The sequence below is a fragment of the Loxodonta africana genome, chromosome X, assembly GCF_030014295.1.
Source record: "Loxodonta africana isolate mLoxAfr1 chromosome X, mLoxAfr1.hap2, whole genome shotgun sequence".
NCBI classification, from domain to species: domain Eukaryota; kingdom Metazoa; phylum Chordata; class Mammalia; order Proboscidea; family Elephantidae; genus Loxodonta; species Loxodonta africana.
The window spans coordinates 43755933-43777737 of record NC_087369.1 but is presented as its reverse complement, the minus strand read 5'-3'; the positions used below and the strand labels follow the sequence as shown (position 1 = coordinate 43777737).

Below are 21805 nucleotides of genomic sequence, written 5' to 3'. Positions count from 1 at the left end.
TTAGGGATGAGCATTTTTTTTTCCTGTATATGTGTATATATATATCGTTTCAACACTTTTTACATGTACAATTCAGTGACATTAATTTTGTTCATCATATTGTGCAACCATCACCACTGTTTCCAAATTTTTCCATCACCCTTAACAGAAGCTCAGCCCCCTAAGCAATGATTCCTTCTTTCCCCCTCCTTTTCACCCCTGGTAACCACTAATAAACTATGGTCTCTACACACTTGCCTATTCTAAATATTTCATAGGATATTTGTCCTTTTGTGTCTAACTTATTTCACTCAGCATAATGTTGTCAAGGTTCATCCATGTTGTAGCATGTTTCAGGACTTTGTTCCTCTTAATGACTGAGTAATATTTCCATTGAATGTATATACCAAGATTTGTCTATCCATTCATCTGTTGATGTACATTTAGGTTGTTTCCACCTTTTGGCTATTGTGAATAGTGCTGCAATAAACATTGGTATATGAGTATCTGTTTATGTTCCTGCTTTCAATTTTTGGGGGTATATACCTAGGAGTGAAACTGCTGGGTCATATGGTACTTCTGGAAACACTGGTGGCACAGTGGTTAAGTGCTATGGCTGCTAACCAAAAGGTCAGCAGTTTGAATCCACCAGGTGCTCCTTGGAAACTCTATGGGGCAGTTCTACCCTGCCCTAAAGGGTCGCTATGAGTCGGAATCGACTCGAGGGCAGCAGGTTTTTTTTTTTTTTTGGATGGTACTTCTATGTTTAACTTTTTGAGGAACTGCCAAACTGTTTTCCACGGTAGTTGTACCATTTTACAATCCCACCAGCAATGAATGAGGGTTCTAGTGTCTTCACATTCTCACCAACACCTGTTGTTTTCTGGTTTTGTTTTTTTAATTATCATAGCTATCTTAGTGGGGATAGACTGATGTCTCATTGTTGTTTTGATTTACATTTCCCTAATGACTAATGACACTGAGCTTCTTTCATATGCTTGTTGGCCATTTCCTTTTTGGTGAAATATCTATTCAAGTCCTTTGCCCATTTTTTGATGGGGTTGTTTGTCTTTTTGTTGTTAAGTTGTAGGAGTTCTTTATATATTCTGGATATTAAACCCCTATTGAATACATGGTTCCAAAAATTTTCTCCCAATCTGTAGGTTGTCTTTTCATTGTGTGGATAAAATCCTTTGAGTTTTTAATTTTGATGAAGGCCCATTTACCTGTTTTGTCTTTTGTTGCTCATGCTTTCAGTGTCATACCTAAGAATCCATTGTTAAAAACTAGGTCCTGAAGAATTACCCCTACGTTTATGGTTTTAGCTCTTGCAATTAGGTCCTTGATCTATTTTGCATTAATTTTCATATGTGAGGTATGGGTCCAGCGTCATTCTTTTGTGTGTGGAATCCAGTCGTCCCAGCACCATTAATGAGACTACTCTTTCCCCTTGTCAAAAATCAATTGACCATAGATGTACAGATTCACTTCTAGACAATTCTATTCCATTGGTTAATATGCATATCATTATTTTTTTTTTATAGCGGTACCATACTGCTTTGATTACTATAGCTTTAAGTATGTTTTGAGAATGGGAAGTCTGAGTTCTTCCTACTTAGTTCTTCCTTTTTAAGATTGCTTTGGCTATTCAGGGTATCTTGCAGTTCCATATAAATTTGATGATGGGCTTTTCCATTTCTGCAAAGAAGGCTATTGGAATTTTGATGGGGATTGAACTGAATCTATAGATTGCTTTGAGTAGTGTCAACATTTTAACAATATTAAGTTTTCCAATCCACAAACACAGAGTGTTCTTCCATTTATTTAGGTCTTCTTTAATGTCTTTAGTAATGATTTATACTTTTTAGCGTTCAAGAAGCATTTTGTTTGTTTCAGCAGGATGCAGCAGACAATGCTGTGGTCTATCCAGATGCCCTAAGAGGACTTTTTTTATGGCTTTTGCTCCATCCTCCCATTTCAGTGTGCTTTTTAACACCTAGCACTTGAAACTCTGCCTTGGAAGGCAGCCCTCTGGCTACCTCTCTACTCCTGTACCGAAAAAACCAAACCCAGTGCCATTGAGTTGATTCCGACTCATAGCGACCCTATAGGACAGAGTAGAACTGCCCCACAGAGTTTCCAAGGAGTGCCTGGCAGATTCGAACCACCGAACCTTTGGTTAGGAGCCATAGCACTTAAACCACTACACCGCCAGGGTTTCCTGTAGTCCTATAAAAAAAAAAATTGTAGTCCTGTAGAGAGGTAGAAATGCCAGGGGATTTACCTCCCCTTCCTCTGGTGGCATAGTGGTTAAGGGCTACAGCTACTAACAAAAAGGCCGGCAGTTCGAATCTACCAGGCACTCCTTGGAAACTCTATGGGGCAGTTCTACTCTGTCCTATAGAGTTGCTATGAGTCGGAATCGACTCGACAGCAATGGGTTTGGTTTTTGGGTTTTCCTCTCCCGGTGGATTTTGACTAATGACTGGTTTAGAAGGATGAAAGCCCAGTTTCCTTGCCTCAGGTTGGGACAACTCTGGGGCATAACTTACACTCCAGAGCTCACCTGTGGGATCAGGCTGAAGCTATATTCTGTCGAACTTTGCCTAACATAGCACTCAAGTGACAAACTCATTCTGGTTTGCCTGGGACTCCCCCAGTTTTAAAACTGAAAGCCCTGCATTCCTGTTCAGCATCACAGCAACATGCAAGCCTCCAATGATAGATGGGTGGTGTCTGTGCATGAGGTACCTTGGCCAGGAATCAAACCCAGGAGTCTCCCACATGGAAGGTGAGAATCCCTTGGGAGCAGTGCCTTGTTAAATCACCTGCACACAAATCCTCAACTTGGGGTCTACTTGTGGGGAACCGTGCCTAAGACATTGGGGGTGAGGGTATATGAAGCATGTATAAGAGACTCAAGGGCTTTTGTATTTACCGATAGATAAATGCAGCTATTAGCCCACATTGTGTAATTGATGTTCCCAGTGGTTGGTAAATAAACATCTCAAACTCAAGAAATAGAAGCAGCAAGGAATTTTTAATCCTCACATATTCAGCTCTGGATGTCTTAGCTTATCACAGGGAAACACAGCAGTGACTACTGAGATTAACAGTAAACACATGCTTGGTCATAAACACACTGGTGCATAATAATCATAAAAACAAGAAGAAATTCTTTTTAATCATGAATAAAAGTCATCTCTTAATAAGAAAGTCAGTTCTGTCTTTTACCACAAATCAAAATTTTGTGTTTGAAATGGTTTATATCTAGGGAAATGTTCCCTTCAAAAGACTCCTTATAGGACATTAGCGACCAACTAATAGGGAAAGAATTCAGTAGAGATGGGGTGTTTAAAAGGTTCTGTGGGGATCCTTCAGGACTGCTTCATGTATGAATCTCTTGTAGGGTTAAGTTTTACCATTTAAAAGGCCTATTCATTTAGTAGAGGTCTGGGGTATCTTAACACAGGTTTCTCCTAGGGAGAGCTACGCTTTTTTATTTCAGTGCGTTTATTTTATTTATATATTTATATATTTTTGTTAATATGTAGTTAAAAACATACATATGTTAAGAAATTCAAACCATATAAAAGTATACAAAATAAAAATAAAGTCTCCCTCCCACCTCTACCCCTGAACCTTCCGGTTCCCCCTCCTTACAGGCAACAACTATTACCAGTTTCTTGTGCATCAAAAAGGTTACTTTGGGCCCAGGAAAGAAGTAATGCATCCTATACATTCTGTGAGATTAGCAGTAGCTAGTATATACATACGTGGGGTTCATCTTCACAGCCGTGTGGGACACAGATTTTAAAAGCCTGAGGGCCTCTGCAGTTGGGTTTTTTTGAAATATTAAGCTGGTGACCTTCATATTGGATTGACATTTTTCTACCAAACTGAAATATTAGAAAAATGACAGCATTTTTCCCATTTGCTGAGAATTCTATGCTGTCTGGATTTCGTTGCTTTCTTCAGCCTTTGTGGTGGTAATGCACAAAGATGCCAGTCATCAAATGCTTGAATTCAGGGCATTCAAAGGGATAATTCAGACATTCTTTTAACACAGACTCACAGAATGAAAGGCATCAGCCAAGACTATCTCTCTTATTGTAGAGATGAAAAATTGGGCACTCAAGAAGCCAGTTAGCTATTTAGTAGCAGGGCTGGCAACATATCCTAAAATTTTGGCCCAATCTGTGCTATAAGTGGAAGAGAGCTTTGCTTTCACTGAGTAAAAGCATCTGGGGGTGATTTAAGAGGGGATTAGATAATGTGGAGAAATTGGAACCTTTGTATATCACTGATGGGAATGTAAATTGGTACAGCCACTGTGGAAAACAGTTCGCTGGTTCCTCAAAAAGTTAAACATAGAATTATCATATAATACTGCAATTCCACTCCCAGATATACCCTAAAGAATGAAAACCAGGTACTCAAAAGAATACATGAACACACGTTCATAGTGGCACTATTCACAATAGCCAAAAGATAGAAAGAGCTCAGATGTCCATTGACAGATGAATGTATAAGCAAATTGTGGTATATACACACAGTGGAATATTACTTGGCCATAAAAAGAAATGAAGTACGGATGCATGCTATAACATGGATGAACCTCAAAACATTATGCTAAGTGAAAGAAGCCAGACAGAGAAGGCCACATATTCTATGATTCCATTTATATGAAGCATCCAGAAGTAAATTTTTTTTTTTATCCAGAAGAGGTAAATCCATAGAGACAAGAGAAATTGCTGGTTGCCAGGGCCTGAAAGGAAAAGGGAACGTGAGTGACTGCTTAATGGGTACAGGTTTTCATTTTGAACGATAGAAATATTTTGGAACTATATAGAGGTGGTGGTTGAACAACATTGTGAATGTACCAAATACCACTGAATTGCTCACTTTAAATATTAATTTTATGTTATGTGAATTTCACCTCAGTAAAAATAAGTGGGAGATTGTTTCATGGCAGAAGGTTTCGCTACCTTTGGAGTAGCCGCCTGAAGGTGCATCCCGAATTTCGCTGCACTCATCATGATGGAGTGTAGGATGTTGTTCCCATCCCCAATCCAGCTGAGGGTAAGGCCTTTCAGAGAGCCGTAGTGTTCCTGGAGGGCAAGGGATGAAGGAGATTAAACCCGGGAGGAAATCCACTTATGTGCAACAATTACTAGAGTTAAAATAAACATTTTCACCTCAATTTTAATGTATTCTTGGAATGAATAAACTACTAATTTTTCTTGCATTATACAGAGAAAATTAAAAAATATGAACGTACAATCACAAAAACAATAGCAGAATGACCCAACGTCTTAAACCAAGACGTTGTATGAACTCATATGGAGACTCATGTTTTCATAAATTTCAAATTTGAATCTTCATTTTCTTCATTTACTTAACAAGTTGACTATCATCAATGTCCAGACACTTTTCTTAGCCATGGCAACAAAACAATGAACAAAGGAGATAAAAATCACTGCCCTTATGTTACAGAGTTTACATTCTTTGGTATAAGAAATGGGAGATAAAATGTGCCTGGAACAGTGTAACATGGTAGTGCTGAATATGTTCCCATTTATATAAAGTTTATAAACATGCACAGTAATACTCTCGATTGGTTATGGACATAAATGTGTGCAGTAAAAGTACAAATACATGCTTGAGAATTATAAATTAAACTATCAGGATAATAATTTCTTGGTGGCAGGAAATGGGGTCAGGGAGAGTTACATAGTGAGCTTCAACTCCATTTGTAATGTTTTATTTAGAAACAGCAAAAGATTCTAAAGTAATTATTCCATCATGTTAAAAAAAAAAAAAGTAATTATTCCATCATGTTAAGATGTGACAAAACTGTGTATACCTACTCCTCACTTATAGGCCATCTCATTATCCGACATTTCACTTTCATGACAATAGTGAAAAATCTACTATCTGTTTTGTGTATTAACGATGTATGTGTCTGGCAGTAACAAACGCTGAGGTGCAAAGCAAGAGTAACACTAGCTGTGATGGTTAAGATTATGTGTCAACTTGGCTGGGCAGTGGTTTGGCAGTTATGTAATGACACAATTTGGCACTTATGTAATGATGTAGTCATCCTCCATTTTGTGATCTGATGTGGTCATCCTCCATTTTTGCATAATGCCAATTTTCACATAACGACCTGGTCTTTGGAACCTAACCATGTCGATAAGTGAGGAGTGGGTGTAATGGGTACATGGGTGTTTAATTTGTTTTGAAGTATTTTTAGGTTCGATATATTTTATAATTTTTTTAACAAAAACAGAAAGCTTAAGCAATTTGGAGATCACAGAACTACAAGGTGGCTAAGCTAGGATTTAAATCCAGATCCATTTGATTTAGAGCCATACTCTTAATAAGCTGCTATTTATTCATTCAGCTCTTACTTTGAGTACCTCCTATAATGAAGGCATTGTGCAAGGCCCTGCAGGGGCACTATGACAAATAAGACAGCTCATTTTCTCACAATAAATTTATAATCTAGTAATGATAAAGCCCTGGGGGAAGTACTAAATTATCTGGTGTATATGTAAAGCCACACCTGCAAAGAGCCACTTGGCATGTGACATTGTTGTATCATCCTCTCTGGATTGGATTGTATCCTCATTTCCAAAGAGCTTCATTTTCAGTTTAATCTCACATTTATATGTGTGTAGCTTATTCAAATGGGGAGAGAGATGGACCTATTCAGCTTACCCTGTCTCCCCAGAATCTTTTACAGACACGGAAACCAGGGTTGTTAGGATTCCTTATGGCTAGGCTATACAGATTGGCTGTAGCAAAGCAAACAAAGTAAATCTTTCAAAATTACTCAAGTTCCTAATTTGGGGGGATATGGCTAAAGTCGAGCCTCAATTCTATAAATTCTGTATATTCTTAACCCTAGTCTTAAATTACCACTTTATTAAAATGATAGAAAGTGCCCTTCTCCCCCAAAAGTGACTTAGTAATCGACAATTTTGAATATCCAAAGTACACTCCACTAGTCTTCACCTCCAAGCCACAGACCCTGATGTATGTAAGATTACATAAGCCTTTTCCATTCTGTATGCGCCAACATTCCCTAGTCATCTATTGTGTTAAATATGGCATGAAAACACAAAGTGATTGAAAGAACAGGGGATGAGAGAGGGGCTAAAAGGAGTTGGGATCAGAACTGAGAGCAGGAGGACCTTATAGTCTATTTTAAACAATGCCCTGTTTTCCCTGGATACCTAGAATGTACACATATGCTATAATTCTTTGTCGAGATGACATTTGAAAAAACACCAATACCATCATTTAAGTAAGTGGTTCCATTTAAAGCTAGTCAGAAGCTATTTGCTGATTTTGCTCTTATGTAAGACAAAGAAATCAGCCAACCTGGAGTGTGAGGTAATCAGCCAGGATCTGAACAGGATGGTACAAATCTGACAGCCCATTGATGATTGGGATGGATGCTTCTTTAGCCAGGATGTCCAGATCCGACTGTTTGTACACTCGTGCCAACACTGCATCTGTCATGCTAGACAACACTCTATGAAAAATGAAGAAAAGAATATATAAGTTAATTATGCTTTATAATTCCTTCTTTAATGTTGGATCTTAAACAGTAATGAGAAATGTTAACAAATTAGAATTTTTACTGAGTTACCATTTAACTATCTATCAATATGACAGATTTAAAAGTGAATATTTAACATGTAGTCATGAAAGCAAGATATTGTTCCACCCATGTTTTATCCAGAGATTTTACTATTTTTTGCCGAGATGAGAAATAAATTGTGGGCCCAGCAGACATGATGATGAATGATACTTGATAAACAGAAGTTGGTTCAGTTAAAAGAGACAAGACCAAAAATGAGATAGAGAAACATTAACGACCTGACATGTGACTAATTTTCTTTTACATCATCTCGCAGAAGAACATACATTTTCACTGTAAAATTCAACGTACCAGTGTGGCAGCCATGGGAGGGCACCACCCAGGCCCCTCTTCAACGAGAGCCTGCCTGAAATAGTGCCTTTAGCTGACAGCCTCCAGCCATAGCACCTTGAGGGTCTCCCACAGCATTCCTGCCCAGTCCACGCTCTCCTAAGCTGCTCTCAAGCATTGACTGAGCACTGCAGGGGTCCTAGAACTAGAACATTCCTGCCTGATGTGAGACTTCTCTGATGGGCAGTCTTTGCTTTAGAGCTCTCCATCAGCCTGGCTGAGACTTTCTCAGAGCTGCACTGAAGTCCAAAGTTCTTCCTCTCTCATTCTCCTTCCTTTCCCCTCTCCTTTCACAGGGAGCAGACTTGAATCCCATTCTAAAGGCTCCCCCTGCCTACTCCTGCTTCCTTGCTCCTTAATCCTTCACAGGTGTTTCCCTCAATAAACCTCTAGAACTTTAATCCCGTCTTGGAGTCTGTTTCTTAGTGGACCTGAACAGACACAGCCATCAATAAACTCTGGTATAGGCTGAGCCTGAGAAAACATTCCCACTCTTATCCCTTTACTCTACATAGCTGTCAACATCTTTGAAAAAAATCAGCAACTGCTTCCTACCATACAACACAAAAGAATTCACCAGGGAAGGAAGACAAATCAAATCATGGCCACACATTCAAACAACACGCAGAAAGATGGGTATTATTATGCTCACTCTATAGGTGAAGGACCTGAAGCTCAGAGAGGTTAAATGACTTGCCTGAGGCCACACACCTAATTAAGCTGGAGGAGCTTATGTTCAAACCAAAATCTGTTTAACTCAAAAGTCCATGTTCTTGCCCTTTGGAGAGTGGCATCTGGGGTCTTAAACGCTACCAAGCGGCCATCTAAGATGCATCAATTGGTCTCAACCCACCTGGAGCAAAGGACAATGCAGAACACCAAGGACACAAGGTAATTATGAGCCCAAGAGACACAAAGGGCCACATGAACCAGCGACTACATCACCCTGAGACCAGAAGAACTAGATGGTGCCCGGCTACAACCGATGACTGTCCTGACAGGGAACACAACAGAGAACCCCTGAGGGAGCAGGAGAGCAATGGGATGCAGACCCCAAATTCTCATAAAAAGGCCAGACTTAATGGTCTGGTCTGACTGAGACTAGAAGGACCCCGGTGGTCATGGCCCCCAGGCCCTCTGTTGGCCCAGGACAGGAACCATTCCCGAAGCCAACTCTTCAGACATGGATTGGATTGGACAATGGGTTGGAGAGGGATGCTGGTGAGGAGTGAGCTTCTTGGATCAGGTGGACACTTGAGACTATGTTGGCATCTCCTGCCTGGAGGGGAAATGAGAGGGTGGAGGGGGTTGGAAGCTGGCGAAATGGACACAAAAAGAGAGAGTGGAGGGAGCGAGCGGGCTGTCTCATTAGGGGGAGAGTAATTGGGAGTGTGTAGCAAGGTGTGTATGGATTTTTGTGTGAGAGATTGACTTGATCTGTAAACTTGCACTTAAAGCACAATAAAAATTATATTTAAAAAAAGTCCATGTTCTTGACATTATAACACATTGCCTCAAACCCACATATAATAAAATTCTGGAAGGGAAGTCTCAGATCTAAATTTTAAAGTCTCTCCATATGTCAGAGTGATGTTGGTCCCTCAGCTCAAGCTAAAATGGTTGGAAGTCACTGTTGTAGAGGGTTTACCTTTAATAGGAAGAAACCCAGCTTTTAAATGAGAGGCCATCCATGTTTTCCCTTTCTTCAAGATTTTAATATGAATCCCTTTCCTAGTATAGATGTACTGTACTGATGCTTCATACTATAAGAATGCAGGTTTCTAACTCTATCATGGAAAAGTAACTCACATGAAAGTAGATTTTCCAATAAGGGCTATAATTATAATCAACTATTGATTTCCTATTTTCCAAGAATTGGTCAATTTTATAATACCTAAAATTCTATGAGAAAGAGATAAGCAGGGGGTGTTTGACGCCGGAAGTCATACTTCAGACCCCTTTAAACTAGAATCAGTTCCTAAAGTATATGCAGATAGGATAAAAAATCTGGTTTAACCATTACGATTGACCTTCTGGAATCTTATTGTCAGAAAGTCAAATTTGACTTCTATTGTGGCCTCTTAAATCATTTTAGGGAGCTAGGCCCGCGGCTGCCAATCTCCTATGGTTTTCAGGGACTTCGCCACAATGCGTTGTTAAGTTTTGCTTGATTTAGAATGTATCACCTGTAAATATTATCTCAACTTCATACATGAGTAAACGAAAGCCCTTTAAAACCTTAGAGTAATGAGAGGAAGGTTAGGAAGAAGTGAGGAAAGATGAGGCAGAAAGAGGGAGACATTAGAGGAGCAGTTGGAGAAGTCAAAACCGTATACCCACATGTCTTTCAAAAGACTGAAAGAAAAAAAAAAAGACAGGTCTTGTGGTTCCCTCCCTTGAACAAGTCCCTGTCTCCCAAGTTTCCATAGCAAAGTAGCCAACAGAGCAAGCTTGCATTTACTTGTTCTGTTTATAATGTCAAGTTGGTATGCCTGGAACCTCTACAGTGTAATTTCACGGGAGAGTGCCTGGTCAGCTTTATTGAGGTTGCCCAACACCTCCAAGAACAGAGGTTCTCCACCTTGGCTGCACATTAGCATTCATCTGTGGAGGTGAAAAAACCTCAGATGCCAAAGCCTGCCCATTGGTAGGTTAAATCAGATGCTCTGGTGGTGAGATCCAGACATCAATGTTTGTGAAGCTCCCCAAGTTATTCCAGTACAAAGACAAGGTTGAGAACCATTGTTCTAGAAAATAGAGCATGAGAGGAGCTGGCTGGAGAGTGGGATACTCTACTGCTGGGTGGAACAACGGATAGATGTAGAGGAGAAAAGTCTCAGTAGCTGTTGAAACCCCATACTATAAGGGATAAAAACATGATATGTTATCTGGCAGGAACAATGAGAACTTGTAAGCTTATAAAAGAAGTGTTCTCCTTTCCCCTCCGTCACTACTAAGAGCAGTTCCATGGGGACAGCAGTATCTGTAGTTTTATCCATGATAAACACTTGTAAGCAGCATCCCTACTGGGCATATTTTGTTTTCTAATACAACTCTATACAAAAATAAGGGCAGGATAAAATCAGAATAGATCTGGAACATCCTGTTTTTGCCAGAAAGCAAAAGTCATTTTAAAATTGGAAGGGACAAAAACAAGAAAATATTGTTTTAAAAAATGGGCAGGGACGGTGCTAAAAGGAAAGTCAACCCAAAGAGGCTCCCATTTGTCAAACTGTGATCATGTACATAAAAATAGTTAAAGGAAACAAGCTTGGAAAAGGCCATGATGTTCATAAGAAAAGAGTTAACATAAAGAAAATGTACCAAACATAATTATAATATCAAAGAAAGGTGAATATCATGTATGTTTAATTTATTTACTTAAATAAGTAGAAAAGTATTGATATTTTGTTTATTTTGATAAGTATATTTCTGTTCATAAATTATAGATATGTACCTTTTTAATCTGTATAAACCACAAAGAATTAGCAAAATTTTAAAACAAATAGTCCTAGTAATGGTAGGAACTATACCATAAATGGACAAGCTCATCAGCATTTGTGATCTTATATAAAAATAAAGTAGAAAAGGAGTCCATCAGTCAATTAGTACCAGTTGTGATACACAATTTCCAATTAGAAAGAGGATATAATCATTTAGTCTAAAATTATAAATTAGTTAACCATTCTGAAAAAACAAATCTAAATTTTTAGATTCACTGTCTCATCTTCCTGGAAATGAAACCTCTAGATGACCAAACTTATTAAGACAATGCCAACAAGAAAGGTACATGATTTTAAATATTGAAACCAGGGCAGGTTAATACATCATAAAATATTAAAATGGGTCAAGCACTGCAAGAGATTACAAACAAAACTTAAAGAACACCTCAATTTAATTCTTAAAAAATCAGAATCTATATGAAAGACAGGAACAACGATCCCTCATGGCATGATGGTTAAATGTTTGGCTGGTAACTAAACTGATGGTTTGAATCCACCCAACGGCTCTTCAGGAGAAAAATCTGGCAATCTGATTACAGCCTAGGAAACCCTATGGGGCAGTGCTACTCTGTGACATGGGGTGGCCAACAACAACAACAGTAGACATAATAAAGGCTTCCCAAAGATGTTTATGTCCTAATCCCCGGAACCTGTGAATATGTAACCATACGTGGCAAAAGTGATACAGATATGATTAAATTAAGGATCTGGAAATGGGGAGATTATTCTGGGGTGGGTCTGATGTAATCACAGTCCTTATGAGAGACAGACAGGAGGTCAGAGAGGAGAGAAAATGCTAAGCCTATGCTGCTAACTATGAAGATGGAGCAAGGCAGCCACAGCCAAAAGATGCAGGTGGCCTCTGGAAGCTGGAAAGGGCAAGGAAACAGATTCTCTCCTAAAGCTTCCCAAGAAACATAGCTCATGAACCCATTTCAGACTTCTGACCTTCAGAACTGAAAGATAATACATTTGTGTTGTTTCAAGCCACTAAATGTGTGATGATTTGTTATAGCAGCAAGAGTACATGAATACAGATCTCATGACAAAAAGTGAAACCTATGTGATAAAAAGATATTCAGTCTAGTGACCAGAAGCTTGAGTTGAACGGACCTTGAATTTAGTACCCAGTGCCCACAAGGGAACCAAAGTTAAGTGGTCAACACTCTAGAACCTGCAGCCCTGGCTTCCTGTGATGATATTTCTTTTCCTTTTCAGTCTGGTAAGATTACATAAACCCTGAAAAGGAATAAAGACAGTCTCTTGTAAAATTCATGACATCCCAGCAATATATAAAAAGTTTAAATTCCAGGCTCATACGATAATAAGAATAAAAGTAAGGATAAGAATAAAAAATGAAATTAAATCTATTATACTATTGTTGTCAAAATGTTAATCAGCTCTCTGATCAATGTGGTATTTTGTGTATTTTTTTCCCCCTTTTTAAAGTGTTTAGAGTATTCAAGAAAATCTGAAATGCTAGGCTTGTGATTACATTAAATGTTTAAAAGCATTTGATTACGTTTGCAATCAATGTTTAAACTGTTGAGACTTGTTTTGCTCATTTAATATGTATTTAATTTACTGGTCGCATGAGTAGTATCTGAATGTTTAGAATGTGCACCAGAATCACCAAGAGGGCTTGTTTAAAGCACAGATGACTGGGCCGCACCCCCAGAGTTTCTGGTCCAGTAGGTCTGGGATGGGGCCCGAGATTTTCCATTTCTAACAAGCTTCTAGGTGATGCTGATACTGTCAGTTTGGAGACCACACATTGAGAGCCACTGATTTAGAGGAATGTTTGCTATTTAAGGAGCCTGGTGGTGCAGCGGAAACCCTGGTGGTGTAGCGGTTAAGTGTTACGGCTGCGAACCAAGATGTTGGTAGTTCAAATCCACCAGGCACTCCTTGGAAATTCTATGGGGCAGTTCTACCCTGTCCTATAGGGTCGCTATGAGTTGGAATTGACTCGACGGCAATGGGTTTGGTTTGGGTCTTTTGGGTGGTGCAGTGTTTAAGAGCTCGGCTGCCAACCAAAAGGTTGGCAGTTCAAATCCACCAGCCGCTCCTTGGAAACCCTCTGGGCAGTTCTACCCTGCCCTACAGGGTCACTATGAGTCAGACTCAACAGCAACATGTTTGGTTTTTGGTTTTGCTATTTAATATTTAAAGGAATGACAATTATTTGATAAATTCATAAGTTTAATAAATTGAACTGTAAACAAAGTACAAAGAGTAGCGAATATGTCTACAGACACACACACATACAAAAAAACCCTTGGATATTAAAGCAGCTGTGGAAAAAGGGAACACAGCAAAGCTTGATAGAAAATGCCACTTCAGTCCTCCTTCAGCCACAGAAGCTGAAGGGAAAGTGGGATTCGATGATATGTGGGGGGAGCAGCCCACCAGGTTATTGTCACATTGGAATCACTTGGGGGAAACAAAGATATTAAAGACCTTTAACTACACAACTAGTGCATATTCTTCTGCAAGTGACATTGGTTTATACTTCATACTTAAATTTGGTATAAATCATGGAGAAATCATTTTTCTTACTCTTCTTCCAGGCTACTAAAGACTTTTTTTTTTTAAGACCTTTCACAGGGAATACTTACAAACCTATAGCTAGAGCTGAGCTACAGGCACATTCACAGCAATCTGGGCTTTATATAGTTCCCCACTGTGATAAAGTCAATATTATATATCAACTTGGCTAGGCCATGGTTCTCAGTATTATGTAATTATCCTCCATTTTGTGATCTGATATAAGGAGAATTTCCTTGGGGGTGTGGCCTGCATCCAATATATACAGATGTTCTGGCAAAGTTCTCTCTCTCTCTTCACCTTTCTCCCTCTCCCTCTCTCCCTTTCTCAATCCTGTATTCAATGTGTCATCATCTAACCTATGGTTCTTGGGATGTGAGCTAGCAGCCTGCGGCCTGACCTGATATTTTGGATTCATCAGCTCCTGCAACTCGTGAGTCAGGAGAAGCCTCCAGCTTGACACCTGACTGATGAATTTGGGACTTATCAGCCTCTACAACTGCATGAGCCATTTCCTTGAAATCTCTCTCTTTCTCTATATGTATGTATATATGCTTCACTGGTTTTGCTCCTCTAGAGAATTCAGCCTAAGACATTTGGTACTGGAAGAGTGGGGTGCTGCTCTCAACAAATACCTAAAATGTGGAAGTGGTCTTGGAATTGGGTAATGGGTAGAGACTGGATGAGTTTTTTTTTTGTGTGTGTGTGTGTGTGTGTGCTTTAGGTGAAGAGGAGCCCTGGTGGCGCAGTGGTTAAGAGCTATGGCTATTAACCAAAAGGTTGGGCAGTTCAAATCTATCAACTGCTCCTTGGAAACCCTATGGGGCAATTCTACTCTGTCCTATAGGGTCACTATGAGTCAGAATCGACTCAACAGCAATGGGTTCGGTTGGGTTCGGTGAAGAGGCTGGAAGAGTTTTAAGGTGCTTAATAGTAAAAGCCTAGATTGCCTTGAATAGACTGTTGGTAGGATTATGGGCATCAAAGGCAAGTCTGGTGAGGGCTCAGAAGGAAGTGAGGAGAGCTACGGAGAAAATTGCTATCATCTTAGTGACTATATATGGCGCCAGCAACAGAATGGTGCTAGAAATGTGAGTGTTAAATGTGCTTCTGGTGAGGCTTTAAAAGACAGTGATGAACATGTGATTGGACAATGGAGGAAGGGCAGTGCTTTTTATGCAGTGGCAAAGAACTGGTCTGAATTATATTCAAGTGTTTGGTGGAAGGTAGAACTTGTAAGTGATAAACTTGTATATCTGGATAATGAGATTTCTAAGCAAGATCTTAAAGGGGCTGCATGGTTTCTTTTTGCCACTTGTAGTAAAATGCAAGAGGAAAGAAAACTAAAAACCCAAACCCAGTGCCGTCGAGTCGATTCTGACTCATAGCGACCCCACAGGACAGAGTAGAACTGCCCCATAAAGTTTCCAAGGAGTGCTGGTGGATTCAAACTGCTGACCCTTTGGTTAGCAGCCGTAGCGCTTGACCACTACGCCACCAGGGAAAGAGATGAACTTAAAAACAAACTGTGCAAAATGAAAACAAAACTTAAAGATTTGGAAAATTCTGTTGTACAAACTAAGGTCACGTGTCCTAGAATGTTCATCAAGGACATGGCTTCACAATCTTTTGTTAAAAAGATCAAGCTTGTCACTGATGGATCTAACCAACTACCACAGCAGAAAACCCATCATCTTAGACTGAAAGGGACAGAGAAGGAACAAAAGGAAAGAACACTGTCTGCCTCTTAGAATTCTATAGGCAGGAAATAGGCCAAAGAAGCTACATCTGTTGGCCTGCACAAAAAGAAAAGGACCATCTCTGGAGCAGCTTGGAGATCAGCAGAACTGTTGGAAGGAGCACAGGAAGCAGAGCCTTCTTGGTTTCAAAGGGTGAGGCCACAGCCTCGTAGGTTCCAAAGAGTCAGATCTTTACCAGCTCTGTTCTGGAGTGTGGGCTAACTGTTAAGGTGTGGCAGGAGAATGGGGCTGTCGCCCAAAGCTGAGGGGAAAAGCTGCCATGCCCAACAGCAGAAGAAAGCGGCCTGCCAGGGCCAAGCATAAGGGGTTGCCACACAGATGGACTAGGAGAATGGGGCTACCCAAAGCTGAGGCAGCACAGTTGCTATCCCAGTGGGCCTGGAACGCAAAGCTGAAGCCCAGGGCTGAGGGGCCTCCAACCCAGGGTCCAGAGGGCATGGCCAACACCCTGAGTCTGGAGGGCAGAGCCATTGCCCAGATGGGCCCAGAGGATTATCCTCAAGCCTTGAGAGCTAATGTAAATTGTTCTGCTGGGTTTTGGACTTGCTTAATACCTGTTATCCCTTCTTTCCCTCCAATTTCTCCTATTTGTAATGGAAATGTCTACCCTGTGCCTGTTACAACATTGTGCTTTGGAAACAGGTAACTTGTATTCTAGATTTCACAGGTTTACAGATGAAAAGGAATTTTGCCCCAGGATGGAATATGCCTAAAGTCTCACTTATATTTGATTTAGATGTTTCAGAAAATAAGATTTTGGACTTAGAGTTGATTTAAGACTTTTGGGATGATATGATGGGGTGAATATGTTTTGCATGTGACAAGGACATGAATTTTGGGGGCCAAAGGGTGAAATGTTATGGATTGAATTGTGCCCCACCACCACCACTAAAATATGTGTTGTAAACCTTAACCTCTATGCCTGTGGTTATAATCCCATTTCAGAATGGGTTGTATTTGTTATGTTAATGAGGCAGGATTAGTGTAGGGTGTATCTTGAGTCAGTATCTTTTGAGATATAAAAGAGATTAAACAAGTGAGCAGAGGAGAGATGGGTAAGATAGATGCAAGACACAACCCATGGAGATCTCTAATGAACCAGGAAGCAGAAGCTGAAGAAACAAGGACCTTCCTCCAGAGCCAACGGAGAAATCCTTCCCCTAGAGCTGGTGGTCTGAATTTGGACTTGTAACTTCCTAAACTGTGAGAAAAAAAATTTGTTTGTTAAAGCTATCCACTTGTGTTATAGCAACACTAGATAACTAAGACACCCATTGTAAGAGCATTGTTCTAAGTGCTACTAATGAAAGTTTGATAAGTTTAAAATACTCTCTGGCTCTGTAATGACTCTTCTTTTGGCCTCTTTTCATTTCTGTGGGCTATATAGAGTTCTGCCTGCCTTCCAGTGAATTCCTGCAGCTTTGCAGACAATCTTAGGCATCTGTCAAAAATAGTGGCAAAACATCTGCAAAATCAAAATTACCGAAATTTAAAGTTTCCCATACAGGCCAGTTTTCCCTGGATGTTTAATAGCCAATATTAGGATTTAAAAAGAAAAAAAAGATTAGCAAGTTAAACTATTATTCAATTTGATTTTTCCTAAATGTTTAAAACCTGATCTAGTTTCCCCCATCATTTCCTGTCCTACTCTTTAGAAAAAGAAGCAGCATTGCATGGAACTTTAAATGCAAAGATGATTCGGGAGAAGATAAAATGTTAGCATTGATCATTTTTGAATGATGGCAATATTGGTTTTATCTATATTTTTATCTCTTTGAGGATTTTCTACCAAAAGGAGTGTTACTGTTGTTGTTGTTGTTGTGTGCCATTGATTCGATTCTGACTCGTAGTGACTTATAGGAAAGCGTAGGCCTGCCCCCATAGAGTTTCCTATGTAATCTTAACAGGGGCAGATCCCTGGGTCTTTTTTCCCACAGAACAGCTGGCAGGTTGAAAGCTCAGATCTTTCAGATAGCAGCCAAGAGTTTAACCCTTGTGCCAGCAGGGCTCCTTAGCATTACTGTAATAACCAGAAAAAAAAAAATTATCCCAAAAGGAAATTTCTCCTTAACTTGATTTTGAATGTAATTCAAAATGAACAAGGGCTTCTTAGAGCAATGGCTAATACTTGGCCTTGGTAAAGAAATGGACAAGATAAGCCTGGAACATTTGTAATAACAAAAAGCAAAGTAGTTATCAAAGATTAATGGAGCTGTGTTAAAATGACCCAGAAGCCAACTCGAAGACCAATTACATTGGACAATTTGAGCATCAGTAAGAATAATAACTGCAATGAATTGAAATCTTCAAATATATTAAAATCTATGAGTTTATAAAGATACTAAAAAAGCAGAAGAACACTGACAAAAGCCATAGCAAGACCAATTTCAACACAATTTACAAGAAAACTCTCCAAGAGCTGTATAAAAATGGAACAAGATAGCTCATTATGTAAAGAGTTCCCCAATACTGGATCTTCTTACACATGGCTCAATGACCATCAGTGGTCATGGTGTGGAGTAGGCATGAAAAGGATGGTGGATCTAAATAACCCATAAACACTTTTCCAACTCTGAGTTTCTTTGATTTTTTTCCTTTTGGTATAAAATTAAAACTTGTTTAGGACTTAACTAAAATATCCAGGAAGCCAAAACAAAATGAAACAAAAAGCCCACCATAAGCAAAATCTCCCATGGTCCCAGGAAAACCTGCTGCAGAGCCTGTGCAGTTGAGTGAACAGATACTAAAAAGAGAAAGACAAATCATGGGCTAAGCCATGTCTTAAGAGCAAAAGTACATGTTGATGAGATGGATAAACACATAGCAATCCTGATACCCTTAGAGGGAGCTGAGTTTTTCCTAAAATACTAGAACACGGTGAATGTATTGCAAAAGCCAAAGACAAGCAGAAGTTGTAGTCTCATAGACTCCTGCCATTCATTCTTCCTTTTGTCCCCATCCTGCTTGAATCAGACTGCATGCCCTCCCAAATCCAGTTTGTTATCAGTGATAACTCATATCGTTTGAGTATTTGACTGGGAAACATTAGGAGGAATTTTTGGCTGAGGATAACAACATTGAGAACCCTGTAATCATTACAAAATGGATGTTTCCTATTTTTATTTTTTTTTACTAAAGAAGATCAAGGCCCTGGAGGAGACATATGTTTTATCCCCACTATAAAGGGGGGGGGTCAAAGTGTAAAGTCCCTGAGTCTCCCTTCAGGAGAGAGAATATTCCAGCCTTTTGGTATCTCTACCCAAGTTATCATTTTAGTTATACCAATATGAGAATGATGAAGAAACAAGATAGCACCTGTCAGCAAACCTAGCTAAACTCCTCTCAAAAGGGCTAGTGTTGAAAGAAGCCCAGGAATGTTCAATGAAAATGCCAAATATAATTTATTCATGAGGGCTTCTAGAATGGCCAGAATGTGTTGGTTTAGATGTTAGATCTCAAGTTTGAGGACCTCAGAGAAAAATGTGTAGGGCAGGATGACATCTAGAGTGACCTCTTCCAAAGTATGCTGTAGGAATTTCAGTGTTGGGTCAGAGTAAGCTGCCTGGGATACCACAGAAATAGCCAGAATTGAGTCAGAAGCTTGCTCTGGGGTTGGGTGAGGCCACAACTGGATTCAACCAACATTGCTTTAATTTTTTCTGTGTGCCTGTCCTTGACAAGCATGATCTCATTTATGCTCGTATAACTCATTGAGATATGTTCTAGTATTTTCCTTTTATAACTGAGGAAGCTGAGATTCAGAAACAAGTAGCCCAAACCACAGGGCCAATATGGGGTAGAGCTGTGACTTGAACAGAAACTTCCCCTGCTTCAAAGGCCCTGCTCTTTACACTATGGTACACTGCCTCTAAGAGAATATTTCCATAGTTCATGCTGTGAGGGACTGGCCTTTGTCAACATTTACCCAAGGACATATTGCTGTCATACCTTCTCTGTAAAGATTCATAAAGAGATCATATTTCCCTTTATTTTGTTTTTATTATAGCATGTTTGCTTAATTTACAGCAAGCAGAAAATAAGCTGGGTCTTGTTTTTATCCAAACATTGATGTTTTAAAGGTTGTATACCGTAGTTGTTAAAAAGAACATGTAAAAATACCTTTTTAGAAGATTCTATAAGAAAGAAAATACAAAGTTTAACCCCATGAGTTTCCTCTTTGCAAGAACTGCAAACCACTGCTACAGTTTTAAATAGACTTCTTGTTATTTAAACTATACATCCAGGAAAATCTAAAAAAAAAAGAAATTAAAGAAAAAAAAGAAACGTGCATATAAATGATTGCGTAGCAGAACATGAACATTAACTACAAACAGTTAAGAAATGAAAGTTAGAAATACTATCAAATATACAAAGGTTCTAGAATCAATCTTTGAAAACACATTCCACAAGCAGTATTTAAAAACCATCTTTTGTTCTTTACAGGCAGGCGTAGATAACTAAAACCAACACTGAAAACAGTAATCCTCTAAAAGGAATCACTTCTCCACAATATTTCTTACTTTTATCTGCCAGCAAACAGTGCAGAATTTTTGAAGATGCTAGGTTTTATCCTGAAATGAGATTGGACATGTAACTTTCATTGCCCCAAAAATGACCTTTCAGAGAAATATTAGAAATTACAAATGGTTAAGGGTATCGTTTTTCTCATTTTTAGTCAGGTATTGCCAGGTCTACATTGATAATAAAAACCGAAGAGATGTCACTCTTGCTTAATAGTGACTAATTCTTTTTCCAGAATTATTTTAAATTTCATGGCACCACAGAATCACCTACTAATAGTACTGTCTTTCAACTTGCCTCACATTAAATAAACTGAGGTGTAAAGAGAGCAAGCCTCCTTCATAAAGAGGTAAGCAGATTTTGATATGAATGCACACACCAATTGAGTGCTGTAAGCATCAAAATTCAGTTCTTTTCCACTATCCCCACACACCAACAAAACCTACTTTGAAACAATTTACTTCTAATAGCAGTAAGAAAACTAAGCAATATTATGGTCAAAAACATCCTTAAAATTTAGAGTAACTGTAAAATAGTATTCTTTTTCCCCTAAAATTATCTCTGCCATCATTGATCTACTCAAATCTGAGTTTTTCCTGACGTTTCTATGTTTCAAGTCTTCATAGGAACCAGAAAAAAGCAGTGAAGGTTCCATGTTGCAGTCAAAAACTCAATCTCCCTGAAAATGCTACTTAACCCACTTAGCATTCATTATTCCCCAAGACAGTAGGGCTAACAAAAGAACTATTCCACACTGCAAAATGAAATAAACTATTATCATGGGCCTAGACATCTTTACCCTGGTGGTGCAGTGGTTAAGAACTATGTCTGCTAACCAAAAAGTCAGCAGTTCGAATCTACCAGGCGCTCCTTGGAAACCCTACAGGGCAGTTCTGCTCTGTCTTATAGGGTCGCTTTGAGTCGGAATTGACTCGATGGCAATCTTTTTGTTTGCTTTTTTGTTTTTAAGACATCTTAACAAGTGATAAAGATCCACCCTGAATATAGATGTGTCTGAGCAATCAGTGTTGTCCTGTGGCTACAACCTCACTTTTGTATCATTCTATCTTATTAACAAGCTACATTTCTAGGTTAACAGTTCTACCACATATTTCGCTTTTAGATATCAATATTTTAAAACATTTTACTAAGAAACCTATGTGAGATTAGCTTTTCTGGTCTTAATATCATTGGTATAAATACCTTAAGACCAGTATTACAGCTTTTTCAAACATCTCTTTCAACATGACAACGATTCGCTCCTTCTCTTCAGGACTGTGTGTCTCATCCACAAGTCCCCGTATAACTTCCATTATTTGAGGTATCAGAACAACAATGAGTGGAAACCCTTCCAGGTTGCTGCAGGGGCCTGTGGATATGTAGTTCACGCTGCTTTTCCTTTCAACTAGTTTTACATTAGCAGAACACACTTAGCAATCACTACCATAAGTAAATTACATCTATAGGGAAAGTAATTAGAGTGAACAACTTTA

General features: G+C 39.2%; 1 protein-coding gene across 1 annotated transcript in view; it reads right to left on the bottom strand.

Annotated features, from left to right (window-relative positions):
* The window catches only part of OTC (ornithine transcarbamylase), a 70759-nt gene that overhangs the window by 12415 nt on the left and 36539 nt on the right, over positions 1–21805 (bottom strand). Inside the window, exons 5-6 of the mRNA XM_010597752.2 lie at positions 7369–7522; positions 4968–5090 (exon numbers count right to left, since the gene is read on the bottom strand). Of these exons, the coding sequence (XP_010596054.1) occupies positions 4968–5090; positions 7369–7522 (277 nt within the window). The remainder of the gene's footprint in view (positions 1–4967; positions 5091–7368; positions 7523–21805) is intronic.